This window comes from Ixodes scapularis, unplaced genomic scaffold, assembly GCF_016920785.2.
Source record: "Ixodes scapularis isolate PalLabHiFi unplaced genomic scaffold, ASM1692078v2 PGA_scaffold9__187_contigs__length_104089568, whole genome shotgun sequence".
NCBI classification, from domain to species: Eukaryota; Metazoa; Arthropoda; class Arachnida; order Ixodida; family Ixodidae; genus Ixodes; species Ixodes scapularis.
The window spans coordinates 92,201,042-92,217,893 of NW_024609884.1; the positions used below are offsets into that span (position 1 = coordinate 92,201,042).

At 45.0% G+C, this 16,852-nt stretch overlaps 1 protein-coding gene across 3 annotated transcripts in view; it reads left to right on the forward strand.

The window, feature by feature from the left end:
* Window positions 1–393: 393 nt before the first annotated feature.
* Window positions 394–16,852, forward strand: part of LOC8031041 — a 44,551-nt gene continuing 28,092 nt past the window's right edge. For all 3 annotated transcript variants that reach the window (XM_029990107.3, XM_042287134.1, XM_029990110.4), the window contains exons 1-2: window positions 394–1,863; window positions 12,809–13,063. In XM_029990107.3, coding sequence (XP_029845967.2) covers window positions 663–1,863; window positions 12,809–13,063 — 1,456 coding nt within the window. In that variant the 5' untranslated portion in view covers window positions 394–662. The remainder of the gene's footprint in view (window positions 1,864–12,808; window positions 13,064–16,852) is intronic.

The following is a 16,852-nucleotide window of genomic DNA, read 5'->3' on the forward strand; positions in this document are numbered from 1 at the left end:
TCTCGCTTTGAATCCAATCCGGCCCAGCCGCAGATTGTTTTTTTGATGCCGAGAGCCAATTCAAGCTCCCACCATGTAAATGTATGACTCGTGTAACATGTAAATGGATGACGGCATTGTAACATACGATTGACACACACAGTTGTCACACAGTTGTCACTGTGTGACTTGCAAGCTTGATTGTAATTAATTTCGGTTAAAATAAAAGAAACATTAACGCTCAAGGATATTTTACAGCAAAAGCGCGTCGCGAGAGGCTGCCGCTGAACCCGGCTTATAGTATATGTATGTGCCCGGGCGAGTAAGAAAGAAGATGGCGGACGGCGCGCTAGCAGACGACAAGAGCGAGGGGAGGGAGACTTGTCACTACCTCTCTAATCTCGGGACATTAGCGACTCCATTGAGTCCGAGCAACGCGTTGGTCCGAGTCTCCGAGTGTTCGAGCGTTGACATCGGCTCTAGCATCGGCGCGCTGGGTACGATTCGTGGGTTGTCCTTTCGAATAATTTCATTTCCCGTGGTTCCGCGAATAATCGATCGAGCTGGCAGCATGCTGTTTCTCGCTCAGAATTTGGGCCCGCATTCGTCCTTTCCGTTTCGTTCGTCGTGTGGAGATCTCCGAAGTCTGAAGATCTAAAGGCAGAGTATCTCCCCAACTCCTGATGAGCGAGGCAGAGCTACCTCCTGTCCAGCGGCGCCGCTGCACCGCGGAAAGGCGGGAATGGAAGAAACTCGTGGAGATCCAGCAACAGCTGCTGTTGACGTCGTCACGCTCCTCCAAACGCGGTTCGTCCAGTTCTCCGAGCAGCGTCGAGAAGGACGTCCTCCAACGATCGGAGCCCCTGAAAGCTCCAGGCCCCAAGCAGAAGGCTACGAGTAGCTCGAGTCACGAGTTGGCCGTGCAAGCGTGCAGCAGCGCCCCGGCTCTTCTGGGCGAGCAGAGGATCCTGCTGCACACCGCCGAGGTCATGGAGACCCTGAGCATCCTGCTGCAGTCCGACTCCTCGGCCTCAAGCACTTGCTCCGGAGCGGAAATGCGCCACGAAAGCCGCCGAGAGCGGCTGAAAGCGTTGCACACGCAGATCAAATCATTGATGAAGCAGCGTTGCCTCCTGCTGCTCAAGAAAGAGTGTAACCGCCAGCTGGGCCTGGTGCGGCTGCTGCGAGACCGCACCCGGGACCTGGCGCTGGCCGAAGACACGCTGGTCAACCAGCTGCTCTCGTCGGGCCACCCGATCCTTCCCGGGGACGTGTTGCAGCTGTCCTTCCTCCGCAAGGCCGGCTTCCTGGACAGCCTGGAGGCTGCCACTCGGGCCTGGCCCCGGCTGCTCCAGTTCCTCGGCCACACGTTGAACAGCCTGGACGCCGAGTGGCACGGCTGTCTGGACGTGGTGCTTCGTTGGGCCCACGGCCGCCTCGACAGCCTCGCCCGCCAGCTGATCCGCTGGGCCTGGCTCAGCCTCCGGAACGACGTTTGGCTCCTGTGCCACATGGACGCTGCCGACCTGCACGCGGACTGGATCGCTGCCCTGTACGCATCCTGCCAGCGCTTCCAGCTCGCCTCCCACTGGCCCCGAGTGGACCCGGTGTCGGCGGTCCTGCGCACCCTGGCCACCAGGCAGGCACATCTGGCAGCCAATAGACTGTCCACCTTCCTCTGTGCGGAGGCCAGGAAAGCGCCGCAGATGTGCGCGCTCTCCGAGACGCTCTGGGAGCGCACTCCCGACGACTGGACGGCGTGTCGGGAGGCCCCCTTCCTGGCAGCCTTGCTGCAGAGCGGCCAGAGCCTGCTCTTCAAATACCTGCTGGCGGCCACCTGCCTCAACCACCTGATTCCATCGCACGAAGCCAAGCAGAGCCAAGGTAGTGTGTCTTTCCCCATCTCGCACCCTTGGCAACTATCACTTAGCTGAGTAGTACTGTGGCTAATATGGAGGTGAACACTGTTGAATACGCGGGCCGAAACACTCCCAAGGAGATCTAAGCGAGCCAGCACTGCCTCTTTTTATTGTTGGAAATGTTTGGAAGGATCCACCTTTTTTCAAATGGGTGCTGCCACCTGGACGTGCGACTGGGTTCGTGATTGAGTGGCTAGAAATTGTGCTTGCGAGGCCTCTCCCACCCATTTGACACCCAAAACGTCAGCTACATCCTGTTAACCCATCGAGACTCTGTGACCTAGATACGGATCCCCCAAACTTCGCTTTTGTCCCCATCGTGGAATATTTTAATTGAAAATATATATATAGGAAGAGGTGGTGGATTATCTTCGGCCTCGAAGCTGATACAAAGACGCCATCTTCCCGTCCTGCTCGGCCAGGAAAAAAAGAGGGAGTGTACCAAGTCCATTTACTCACAAACACTTAGTTCCGAGAAAGGTGGATTGACACTACAAGGTCTTTACCTTTTGTAGGGCATATTTTAGATTGCACTATTTGCCTTGAGGTCAAACAGTGTCGCCACCTTGAGGCCAGAATTATAAGCATCCAGAAGCGTGGATACTGCGGTGTCGCCTGCTGCAGGCACACCTGGAGGAGCACGGATCTCAGTGATGAAAGCCTGTTTCCAGCTGAGCTGCACTCCTTGTTAAATGCTTGCTTTTGTTGTTGTTTCTTTTTCCTAAAGGATTGTTGCATCATTTCACTAGCGTGGAAATTCAGCAAAGCAGGAAATATTAAGTCGGATGCTTCCATAATCTTACTGCTGTGGTTTGTAGAGCCGCGCATCCTACTCATTTTTGTTATATCGCACAATCCATAGCTTTAATAAAATAATGAATGTTAATTGGAGCTCGGACTTGATTAAAAGAAAATCATTTGACTCAGCATTCAATTGATCCATTAGTAGATTCATCTCCAGGCCTATTATATCAAGGTCTATAACACTACAGATTTTTTTACTATTTGTACTGTTATAAAAGGCTTGTCGTTCTGATGCTTACAGAACTATAAACATGGGAAGTATTTTTAAAAGTGAAGTCACTTTTAAAGGGATACTACAACGAAATTTCGGCGCTCATTTTTTGGTCTATATATGTTCAAAGGAGCAGTATCACATTGAACATACCAATATCTTGTTCAAAAAGTCTCAAAAAGGAATTTTAAAACAAATTAAACGATTAGCAAAGGGCACCTGGTAGATGTCGCTAACGCCTCGCATGTAATGCCCGTCTAGGAACCTTGACAGCTAGTGATGGTGAGTGTCTCGCCTCCGGCCACGACGAGAGAAGAGGGGAAGGAGGAACTCCCCTCTTCCCAAGAATGCCTTTTATGTGTTGCAGAAGTCACTATTGTCCCCCTACAAGATTATAGAAGATTAACCCGTCACTCAAAATTCGTACAAAAGCAGCCGCTTCGGTGGCTGGAACGACTAGGCCATCCTCTCGACGTCAGCCTCGCCGTAGCTTTACTCTTCCCGAGACGACCTACGTCACGATTGCGTTGGATGTCACGTGGTCTCTGCTGGGCCTTCTCCGAGCGCTTGCTAGAGGGGGCCGTTTATAATGAAAAATACAGCCATCAGGCTCAAAATACAGACGTGTGATTGTCATATTCAACCTATTTTTGAACACGACGGGAATATTTCAAATTTCGTTGAAGTGTCCCTTTAAGTTATAATTTAAGCAGTACAATCACCTTCAGTGACAATCACAAAAATGCTGAGGTGGTTTACCGTGGAAGCCTTGGCCCTAAAACAAATAAAGACGTCAGAAATAAAAAAGCAGGCATTCTATACTGACCATAAAGGTTTTGACATTGTTGCACAGCAGAAGTCACTTCCACAAAATAAGAATTAAACATCCAACATGCAAAGACATGAAACAGATACGTAGTGTATCAGAGAGCCTAAGTCATAATAAATAATATTGCAGACACATTCCAGTATTTAAAGGTAAAATGAGGCATGGAAAAGAACACTCCGTGCGACGCGACTGGCGCGCCGCCGCGCGGCGGGTACCGCAGGTAGGCAGTGAGAACCCCAGAGAAAACGAAACCGAAACCACGCCGCGTACATTGGTACGCATTGAGGTCGGAGCGGTGTGGTTGCGCTGGGTTCGCAGCATGAAGTGCTGCCTGTGCTGCGTCATTAAGTGCTTCAATAGTTATGCGTCGTATCTCGTGGGAACAAAGTTTCAGTTTTTCACCTCGCCGATGTTTTGTGGGACAGCGACAACGATGGACCCATGCCGTATACGCCGCGAAAAATTTGGTCTCCCGATCATGTCTGCCACTGTGTCGGCACGGCTGACATATTCTACACTGCCGCTTTGCGCTCTGCGTTTGTTTTCATAACAGTAATGCCTACATGTGTTAGCGCCGATGGGACGAACTGTAATGCCATCCCACACTCGCGGGTATGCAGTGCCAATTTCGTTGGAGGAATGCCTTCCAAAGAATCGTCCCCATCGTACGTGTAACGTGTCGATATTTCTGGACAAGTATGGCATGCACTCTGTACTTCATGAAGAAAGATTCGAACAGTAAAAAAAGTGACAAATATGAATCTAAAGAAAACGACAATGAAACTCGAAATGACTAGAGAATCGACGTTTGAGTATGGAAGTTTATGTGGTGTGCTTTCTTTCTTGATCAGCCTCCTTTTGGATGTGGAAACGCTGACACCCCGAGTTCTGTAGACAACAATTTTTTTCTTCTCGGCTTTAGAGCCACCTATGGCAAAGTGGTTCGAACTGGAAGTACCGTCCACTGGTCCCTTCCTATGTGTAAAGTGTGCACCTCCCACGATGAGTGGTATTATCTTGACAGCCTTTGACGGTCAAAACCAGTTCCCATTTAGTTACGCCACCCAAACTAAATTTCCACCTGGTTTCGCTATGCCAACTCTTTTTCGTATAATAAGTGTTGTGCCAAGTTATGGTCATGTCAAAGTAGCTGTGCGCCGAAAATCAGCACCTCGGACAACAGGTTATTACTCAACAGCTGACCGCAAAAGCCCTTGACGGCCAAACCGTGTGTTGGCCGACAACTTTGTTTTCTCGGCTTTGGAACCACCTTTCGTAAAGTTGTTCCAATTGGAAGTACAGTCCACCAGTCCCTTCCTACCTGTAAAGTCTCCCCCTCCCACGACCAGTGGTATTCTCTTCACAGCCCTTTCATGGTCAAAACCGGTTCCCATTGAGTTACGCCGCCCAAACCAAATTTCCACCTGGTTTCCCTATGCCACCTCTTTTTGGTATAATAAGTGCTGTGTCATGTTACTGTCAAATCCAAGCACCTGTGTGCCCAAATCTGCACTTCGCACAGCCCGATTACAACACAACTTTTTGGGTCCAATATTGGATTGGTACAGCTTTATTTCTTTATTCGTTTGAAACATAACTTTCACGCCTGTTGTCTTAATGAAACTTGGCACACTTCGAGCACAAACTTAGTGAACATCTCACTCGCCTCCAAATATCATCGTCCGAGCAGTCCTACGTTTACAGCGACGAGCAAACTAAATTTCCCACTCAGATCAATTATGGTGGCGGCCGTCTTGCTTTTCAGAAAATTACTCCAACTCCTTTTTTGACTGCAACTAGAGAAATTACACCTAATAACGACTCAAACTCAATATATAAGAAATGAAGAACAGCTAAAAGCCCTTCTTAGGTCTTCCCCAGCACTCATGCAACATCACCCTCAACGTATCGGCTCAAAAAGCAAAAGTTTCGTCCGTGCGCACTTCCGCCGCCACAGCTTGGCATGCGAAAAGGCGCCGCAGGCTGCTGAACGCGCCTCACTGTCGAACGCCAGCTTCTCCGCTAGCGGCACTGCAGGCGTTTTTCAAAGCACCCCCTATAGTTCCTGCATGGAGCGTATTGCAGAAAAGCTGAATTTGATGCATTAGTGATCCTTCAATCAGCTTGTCAGGATAAAACATGTTGTGTTGTGTGAATTTAGCTAGGACTCTTCACTTCATACTGCCAAAAAGATCAGGCACATCCATTTGACCTTGGATGAGCTTCTGTAGAAAACACTACACCTCAGCAATACATATGGTCACTTAAAGTGCTGAGATTCAAAAGCTCAAACAAAAAAATGGTTGTTGAAATAAAGTTTCATGTGGAAATGCCAATCATAGACTATGCGGACCAAACGCTTTTGTACCACTTCAATACGTTAAGGTATATTTGCTTTCCAATAAATGGTTCCACACGGCAGAAGCAAATTCGAGTCGAGGCCTAACCACAGCCCAAAATAAACGTAACATAGCATCAGGTGCTTGAAAGTGCCAAGTCAAACGTGAAATCATACCAAGCAATTTAAAACCGGTACCACAAATGGTAGTGACATGAGATTTTAAAGCGAGTTGGTAATCGACCACTGTAAAATCCCGTGCAAGCGCCCACTCAAAATTTGGAGATAATCATGTAAATTTGGGGGACAATTTATGAAGATACGTCCTTTGTGTATTTTCCGAACGTTACAAATTGAGGGGTGGGCAATTTTGTAAAATGGGGGGATGCTCGGTATTTTACGGTAACGCACCAAGGGTCCTCATCACATCAGCTTGAATAAGTACATTTGTACTACTTGTACTTAAAATGTAAGGGATCTTTACACCTTGAAAGCGAGATAACTTTTGTTTTGTTGGCGTTCAAAGGCAAATGGTTTGATGAGCATCATTTTGAAATACTCAGAACATCAGACTGCAACACTTCACAATCTATTTCAGAACAAATATGGAAGAATAACTTTATGGCATCAGCAAATAAGAGCACCCTAGCAAGTTGTATACACTTTGAAACATCATTTATAAATACCAGAAACAACAATGGTCCCAATACTGACCTCTGGGGAACTCCTGAAGTTGGAAAAACGTATTTGATAAAACATTTTTAACCCAAACATAGTTTTTTCTTGATAACAAGTCACTAGAAACCCATTCACAAAGCTTAGGGAGCTTAGGGGCAATACCATGTTGTTTTGATTTTTGTACACTCAAAAAATCCTCAACCTTTTTGAAAGGCCGAAATAAATTGAGTTAACCTGACCTCGATTTGGAACAACCGGGGCTGGGTAGTCTAGAAATGTATGAGGGTTTGTTTCAACTGTACATCCTCTAATAAAGCTATGTTGTTGCTACATCAGATACTTTAATAAATGAGAGGAAAAACACTCTTGCATATTGGTTTCAAATATTTTAGCAAAGCTGCACAATAGTGACAAAGGACGGTAATTTGATACAATAGAGTCACCACCATCTTTATGAATGGGCACAACAATAGCTTCCTTCCACATCGTGGGAAATACACTGGTACACAAAGCCAGGTTAAAAATATGGGCTAATATGAAGTTATGGGAAGTACTTGAAGTACTTTGTACTTAAAGTACTACTTCAAGTAGTTTTAGAAAACCTGTACTTTACTTGGAGTACATTCTCTGGGTATGTACTTGTACTTTAGTTAAGTATTTTTTTTCTAGTACTTTCCTATCAAAGTACAACTCCCGACTTGAAAGTACATTCCCCAAATTTAGTCTTGTTCAATTTTTATCACAAAATGATGCTTTGTCAACTCTGAAGAAATACTGGGAGGAATATTCTACTCTCACTAGAAACACGAGCAGATGTTGCATCGCTCCATTTGTACTGGGGGCAGCTTTTCCGCAGCCATTTCAAACCCTCGCTACTTCTCGCTCGGTTAGCGCAAGCGAGGAGATTAAAAATATTAGGAGGGGTCACTCCTCCACGATAGGATTGCTTGTGAAAGCCACAGAGCTGATGTGATGCACTCTCCTAGTGCGTTTAACCCCCTTGGGGTTAAATATAGCCAGTGCAAGCGGTGCAAATTCAGAAGTCTGAGGGTGAGAGGGGAGGATGGGGAACAATCGCAGAGTTCACAACACTTGCCACAAATACTTTACTGGGGGGAATACATCCTACTCCGCTCACTTACATTAGACGGTGCACCTACTGCAACAATTTCTCTCCTGGCAGTTTGGACGCCTCGCCGCGCCGGAGAAAAACATCTTTCTGCTCTAAAAATGTTTAGGAAACAGGCTACGACACATATTGCGCAAACACTTGCATCAACCGAACGGCCTGCGGCGCGCCCTTCGCCACCGGGTGGCGAATGCCTGATTACTGCGACTTCCACGGCAATAGGTGGCACCTCCCACCACTCCCAATACAATGTGGAAAAACCCAAGGTTCCTGGTCATCCAGCCATTCAAACTGCGCCAAACCTGTCCGCTCCGAGGCCATTGTATTATCGGGGAGTAGGATGTATTCCTCCCAGGAAAGTATTTGCTTGTGAGGTGGAGAAAAGTGCCACTGCTCTGTGACCACTTGATCTAACTGATGCATTCCGATTACTCAGTAAAGGCATCATGAAAGATTGTGTTAAAAAGTACTTGTACTTTGCTTTGAAGGTACATTGTATTTATAGTATTTTACTTCCAGTATGTTATGCCTGGTGTACTTACTACTTTACTTGAAGTACATAACCTTTTTGTTGTAATTTTGTTGCAGGAAAGACATTTTAAAATATACTTTTCTTCTGCATACCGTTTGCGAGTGCAATGAATTGCCCTGCAGCATGATGGGAATTCTCTTTTGCTGCATTGTCTACCGCAATTGATTAACTTTTCTTTGTCAGTATGGACCCCAAGGACTGAACTACTTACTCGTCTTGATTATAGAGCAATTGATACTGGAGGCAATTATGTATATTTATTTGCTTTGCTTATTTTTTTATTGCTCTGCCTACACCATGCCTTGGCCTTGAAAAGTTGGCCGGCAGTATATTGAAAATAAATAAATTTACTTTGTATTTTACGTCCAGTACTTTTTAGGTGACTCTACCCAGCAGCCCACAACAACCTTCATCAATAAAAAGTAGAATTTCATCCACGCCGACATACAATTCCGGCTTCAGCTTATTGATCGCCGCGATAACGTCCCGCAGTAACACTGAACAGAGAAAGCGAGTCACCATCACTGGGTACATTCACTCGGTCTGACCTCATTGAGTGAATGGATGGTAATTAGAATAGCAGCTGCTGGGTCATCGGAAAGTCTAGTGAGAGTCGCTAACCCTTATAAGTAAAAGAATGCCGCTGCAGCCGGTGCCGTGGTGCGGGTTGTTTGAATCGCAAAGACTCTATACGCTACGTCTCAAAAGAAGAGGATTTAGCCAAAGATTCAGAATATTAGCCTCTTGGCATCCGCGGCCCTCCCCAACAGCATTGAAGCGGGTGGACCCACACTATCAAAAAGAGCATCTAATGACATGCACACTGCTGCGTTGCTCGCTTACTCACGTTTATTCACCAAAGATTTATTAGAACAGTTTGTTTCACTTCCCTTGGTTGTCATGCCAGCACATAGTTTGCCGATCATAACTAGAAGAGACACCCTTTCCTCATCGCAACGTAGTAACATTGTTCCGGCACCGAAAAACCGACCCACACCATGACACAGTAAAAGGAAACATCGGCTGCAGCGGCAATGACTTTCTTACTCGTTAAGGATAGCTATAACACGGGAATGTCTAATAGCTATCAGCACCAACGTCTCTCAATGCACGACATTTGTATTTCCACAAGAGTTGCACGAAAAAAACAATGTGTAGAACCTGCGATTTGGCAACCCATGCTAGCAATATTATGTATTCGGCTTAGGATTCCTCATTATGTTGGATTTCCACGCTAGTAAAATGATATAACTTTTTGAAAAGGAGCAAGTATTGTTAAATAGTGCAGGTACCCAGAAACGGGCATTTGTCATGGGGCACTATGCTTCCCCACATGTGTCTAGAGCAGGGGTCTCAAACTAATTATAGTGTGGGGGCCAGATGGTCCACTCCCGAATGGGTCGAGGGCCAACCGGGAATGGGGGGGGTCAATATTTTGGTATTTTGGGACAGAAAAAAACAAAAGCACCAATGCTGTTTTATGTTGGAAAGCAGCCAACTCTCCCAGCGACACCCTGGGGGATTTTCCTCGAGGAGCTTGGGGAGCTTGAGTGACCTCAAGCTTTCAGCTTTATGTAAGCTCGACGTTTTTCCAGTGACATCTTTTCCTTTGATTTGCATGTACAACTACTTTGGGGCCCACAACTGATGTGATAAGTTTTAAAACGACAATGTGCTGGCAGTTTTCAATAGAACAAGAGCAATCACACTGTCGTTGCCGTGTCGCAGAATTCACTAGGCTCACCGTGTCATGGAAATAAATATCTCCTCATACAGCAGTTTTTCGTTTCCTGACAATTTTAATAGCAGCATTATAAGAAAATACTTGTATTTTAAATGTATTTCCTAACGGCCAGAAGCCCGAGCACATAGCTTTATCTTCGGCAGTTGCTACTGCTGAGCGAGAGTTCATACTGCCGAGGTGCCTCTTTGTGCAAAGCTCACGTTTGTAGCCTAGTGGTGTTGGTCCGATTGATTTATGTGACAAAGGGCCGAGAAGCAAATATTTAGACAAAGCGCTACCCAGTCTGACAGAAAACAGAATATTGTTTAATATGTGAACACGTTATGTTAACAGAGCTCCTTTTCGAGCTGAAATAAATCGACGATATAAAACTATTATTTATGGCACATGTAGCATTCAAGACATGGGAATGAAGGTTCGCAGCTCGTAGCCGCGGGATGCTTGCGGGCCATGTCCCAGCGAGTCGCGGGCCGCATGTGTTTGAGACCCCTGGTCTAGAGCATACGACGCATCCACACAAGCAATTGTTTAGATTTCGGTCGTACACTCGTAACATATTTCCATCTTCAGTGAAGCACCGAACAGTACAGCACCATTTTCCACTAAAATTGCATTTCAAGCGATACTACGTGGCAAAGTAAACACAAAAGTCTACAGCATCTCGTGCGCGAATATGAAGAGCCTATGGGGGGGGGGGGGGGCAGCCATACTTCTATCCACGCTACGATGATGATAGCTTGACAGTAGCGCCACCTCTAGATCTATTTCGAGGTCAATACAGAGTGCTGTGCATATCGGCTGCTCACATGTAATAGCACCTACACTCTCCCTAGAGGTTATGTGCCGGGGATTGATACAGAAACGCAGATGAAATGGTCAGCATTGAGGAGCTTCCAGCTGACACTTTAGCATATACACAACTGAGAAATTCTACAAAATATTCCACTATGAAGATGAAGGGAATGATTGGGAAAGTTTTCTGATGGTTTGTGAATGTGCACCCCACATCTATATTTTTTAATGAGGTAGGTCACTATTGAAAAACAATTTGGTACTTTAAAGGTAATATTTTTAAAATTAATTTCCATTACTTGCAAGCAAACTTCTAGTTTACATGAGCATAAAAGTACAAGTTGGGTTCAGAAAATAGCAAAGAGTATTTATTCAAGCCACTAGTGTGACATGCCACTATGTTACAGTGCTTACGGTTGTCGAGAGCAGGTGACCCCAACAAACTTTGCAAACTACACCCACTCTTCTTTTTGTAGAAGCAAAAACTTTAGAAGAAGCCATTGCCAATGCAACTGCAAGGCCTGGCGACCACACAATATCGGCACGAATGGATGTGAAAGTGCAACAACCAATCCCAAAGACTGGTGTCAAGGTTAACGTCATCCCCTTAATGAACCCTTTTTCCTCGATGACTGTGCCCTCCCAAGTTTCCTCCCGATTTCGGTGCCTTCGATCAATACCCCTCTGCAGACCAGGCTCTCGTGGGCGACCCAAGCGAGCCACGCCCAGGAACTTCCCTTCACCTGACGTGCGTGCCATCGGTGATTTTGTACACTCGTTCGTGCTGTTGCATCCAAGACTAAGAATCAACCGAGATTACCACAAAAACTGTGCTGCTTCCACAAAAAAAAAACTTGTTTTTGCAAGGTTTTTTTTTTTTTTTCCTCTTTTTCTTTTATGACATGCTTCTTTATTGGTCTGTATTGTTCAGTCTGGTTAAGACTATTAACAAGTTTCATAGTGCTTTTGTTTTATTCACGTTTTCACGTTCCTCAGCTTTTTGCTGTTCAGCAAGAGGTTTGGCTTCCGCCTTGCTATCAGAAAGCGACACACTTTCTGTATGTACTGGTGGTGTGTCGCAGTAGTTAATTAAAAATAAATTTTTTATTTTTTTTTATTTACAAATTCTTAATTTTTGTGAATTTCAAGACTTAAAAAAAAATTGATTGTGCTAATATACTATTACCCTGTGGTACCAAATACACACATACCACTCACAATCGCAAAATTACAAAATCTTACAGTTGTCAAGAGCAGGTGTCCCCGAGAAACTTTGCAGACTACACCCACTCTTCTTTTTGCGTCTTATCAGTGGGAAATGGGTGTGCAATAAGTTTGCCCTAGTTAATATGCAGTGCACCACCCCTTCCTATTTTGTGCTGTAACAGAGCTGAATCAGATATGGCTCGACAGGTGATGCGAGCTACATAACAGAATCAGAATTAAATGAGAGCACACAAATGAGGGGTCTGGAGCCATACTCTATGCAATTATGCGTAAGGAGAACACCTTTTTTGTTTAAACATCACTACTTTGGCAAGCAGATTGTCACAAAGGATGCCTCGTCATGTGAAACTCACCAGTGACTACACAGTTGTAGTTTCTGGGCACAGTGCTGGTGGTGCAAGCTTGTTTTGGTAGCTCACCAAACTGGACTGCTGAGTGCAAAAGGTGAGAGGGTATGGCACCAGCCCTGCCTTGCTTGCCATTTAAACGAGTGACTTTGGGCTCTTTAAATTGAAAAGTCAATTTTGGTGCCCAGCAGAGTGAATCCATGCATTGCTTGAACACCGGGAGTGGCTTTAGCACTGGTTGACCTGTGTAATGAGGAATGAGGATGTCTGTGTTCACAGGTCGGCCGCTGTGGCAGAAGCAGATACAGCAAGGCACACGTCCCAGCTGCTTCCAGTTGGAGAAGCTCTACTGGAACCAGTATTGGCAGTGCTTTGTGAGCCAGATGCTCCGGAGACTGACACTTGTGCACCAGGGATCCCAGCTTACCACGGAGGCCATGGCACTGTGTCCTCTAGGGATGAACCTAGTCCTTCTTCAGAGTCTGGCCTGCCAGGAGCATGGGAACTCTTTTCTTGCTCAACCACACAGCATAGGTGGGTAGTTTTTAATATAATATTTGACTGAGATCCTCCAACTTGCATGGTTTGTGTGGAGGGAAGCCATTTATAAAGAAACCATACAAGTTGTACATTAGTGCTGCTGTTCCAAAAGGTTGATGATTAAAGGTTTTAAATGGAGCAAGAGCAGCCAAGGTCCATTCTGCACCAAGTTTAGTTGCCCTGAAAAGTTTTAGGTCCATGCCCTTCTACATTGCTTTCTGTTTGAATTTTTTCTACACATTGGTTTTCCATTGTCAATACTGTCACCTAAAAATCTTCCTAAATGAAGAGATCCTCTATTCCAGGGGTGGCCAAGCTGCGGCTCGTGAGCCGCATGCAGCTCTTTGCGTGTTGAAGTGCGACTCGCGGCTCCCTCCCCTCACTTCCCAGCCTCCCTCCCGGTCACACGAGCACTTTTTCAAAAAGAGAAATGGAACATGTTGTAAAACAAAAGACAGGTTGCAGTTTGGCAGTCTTGTGCTCCTACTACATTATGTGCAGTTGAACTGCTTTTGACTTGGATAGATTGAAAGTAGTTAGAGTTTCGTTTATTGCTCTCGACAAAAGTTTGCCCTTCCCCCCCTCTGCGGCTCATGGAAGTTGCGTAGCTTTTGTTTGCGGCTCTTAGGCCGGGTCGGCCTGGCCACCCCTGCTCTATTCTATAATGAGGAGAGCACATTTTAACTGTCATAACTTCTTTTTATTTCTTAGATATAGGTCTGATTAGGCCCTTTGAAAAGAAAATATGTCATTTTTGTTAACTATAAGAAAGCATAGTATTCCAATGGAATTGAATAGTCTTCTTGGATGGAGATCTTATTTTGCATTGGGGAAGACCTGAGCTTGATGCACAAAGTAGTGAAAGAATATCTGCCGTGAGGATGTAGTGTTTCACAGCCCTCGAAAACGAACCTGGTGTGCAGGTCCATTTTAATTCTCCTCTGGTGTCCCCCGTGAAGGATGCTTCTCTGTTTGTGCTCTGTGTACTGCAGAAAAGTACCACTGCAGGAACTTTCACCACTTACTAGCAAATTCTCTCTGAAAAAACAAAAAAGGTGTTACTGTTGTGTTTTTGAAAATTTGTTCCAATAGTCCTTTTGCTGAATTACTCAAGCATCAAGGAGAATGTTTGGAATGTAGGTCAAGCACCGCAAGTGCTGGCATCTACAGCAGTAACTGTTCTAAAGCAAAAGCCTAAAACCAATGGCATCTTGCATGTGCGTTCGCCAAAGCCTTATTTTGGTCATTTACTTGGAATCTTTTATAGGACGAAGGCGAGCAGTGTATAGACTTGCATTCTCAGCATTCTCCTTAGTGCTTGGCAGTAGGTCTATTACGTGTCCTGTGCACAAGGATGTGGTTTTGTTAATTATGACTAAAGGGGTAGTGCAATAATATTTGTGCTTTTAGTATATACAGCTTCGAATTAATCTGCGACATTGAAACCTATGAAACATGCATTAGTTCTACTCTACATGCAATGGTATCTGCAGAAAAAGCATTGAGAAGAAATGCACACAACTCGCAGCCAGAACAAGGGACTATGTGATCCCGTGCGGCCTATGTTCCTTGTAGCCGCACGCTGTGGTGCGATTGGTCAAAACTGTTTTGGAGCAGCGAAAGTCCATTTTGAAGCAGCAAAAAGAACTTGTGCAGCAGGCGCATTTTGGAGCAGTAAAACTTTAGCACTCGTTAGGGTGACCATACTCCTCAGAGTTAAAGACGGGACACAAAGAAGAAGGGTAGCAGGAAGGAAAGGGGTTGGGAGAGAGGGGGGGGAGCTCAAAGCGAGACAGAAAGAAATAAGCTCTGCTACTATTCAGTTTACTGTGAAAACTCACTTTTCTGGGACTTTTCTTTCAGTAGTTGATTACATAAGCACATTTCTTACCTATTCCAAAAAACCGAAGCTAGCCAAATATGGTGGTAAAAAAAAGTGCCCCATACACACCATGTCCGTGCAAACAGAACTTATGGACAAGAGGAGTCACAGAAAAGGCTGAAAATCATACTCTATTTGGTAGAACATTTTTATTCTATGTTTATTCTGATACACTGTCACGAGTAATGATTTTCCGTTTCCGTCCACTCACCTGGTACCGATATCGCAAGCAAGTTCCCACGAAAACAGGACATTTGGCTATATTCAGACAAAATGACGGGACGGTAGAACTTAACCTCTAAAACGGGACGTCTGGTCACCCTACCGTTCGTGCAGCAGGCACAAAGCTGGCAGTGGCAAAACACAGATGATTAGATTATCATCGCATTTTGCCACTGCCAACTTTGTGCCTGCTTCACAAGTGGTAACTTTGGTGTGCCCCCGAGTTTCCCAAGAGCTTCGAGTCGTTCTAAAAAGAGTTGATTTAGTGGTTTTCGGTGACGCTCTGTAAGTTTCTAATTGGAACCATATGTCTATTTTCACTAATTTTATAGAATTAGCCAACTTATCGCAAACATTATCCACCCACATAATGTCCCCCTGGTCGTATAACTCAGCTGTACAAACCGCTTAAGTGTAACTTTCACGGCTTTTTTTAAACAGATCTGTAAGCTAAAAAAAACTGCATATATAATAGCTACAGCTTTATTCGAAAATCGTGTCACGTCCCGCTCTGAAATTGTGGTTTCCCCTTAGCACAAGGGTGCACTGCAACAAAACAAGATATTCAAAATCTCGATGTCCATTTCGCGGTTGTCGCTTTACTTCAGTACACCAGTGCACTATGAGAAGCGCACTCAACAAAGCTAGCTAACCTGTCGGAACAGACCAGCCATACGAGAAATATTAGGAAACTTCCGAGTACTGTCAGTGTTTGATAAAGAAGAAATCAAATAGTGCATTATTTGACACCATAATCAAAAGTCCAGAAAATTCGTACAGGCCTACCATAACAATCTGGCCGTACAGTGAGGCCTGAGCTATTATATTTTCAGTATCAATTAAGTGATATTGACTTTTGGCACAAAGTTGGTGCAAATTCTTCAAAATTTCTAAAAAAAATGTGGCAGGATGTAGCACTTTGACGCAGTATGGCGCAAATTCCGCAGTAAATGTATCACTGCACACGCTGGGGTTGGCAATGCACAGGACATGCGCCGAGTCTCCGACACCATATGGGTCCGGCCATTCCAGACACCTACTGGCCACAAGCTGCTACCCAAATGCTCACCGAGGCATTGAGTGCTCACGCTTGTGTCCACTCTATGAGCCGCATATGAACGTCGGCACCATGAGTAATTCCCACGACTACTCCAACTTTACCAACTCAATGACCTTGTCATCAGGTTGTGTGAGCGGAAGACTGAAAGAAAAAGTCCCTTTTTTCTTCTTGCGAGGTTACACCACCACAAAGAAGCTTCTTAGTCAGCGATATGGTGTATGAATATACCTACTGGGGTATATTACTGCAAGTGAGATTGTGTAAAGTGAGAAATATTTCAATTCATTGCACGGCCCCTTTAACCTGCACCAGCTTCTTTGCTGCCTTAGTCTTTATAGTAGGGTAATAAATTAATCTTTTAATAAGTTACTGGATTTTTTACTCAACAGTATAGCATAGGAACAAATATTTAAAAGGTTAATTAGTGGAATTTAGGTAAATAGATTCTCAATTATCACTTCATTCACACCCGCTGCTGTCGACAGTTCTATCCCGAAGGAATCCTTGTTTCAAGTGTTCCTTTTTCTTCTTCTATATTATTCTGAGTCATTGGTGAGATATCCATGTTTATGCATTATTTGTAAACTCAAATGGTGCTTCGAGATGACTACACTGTTGT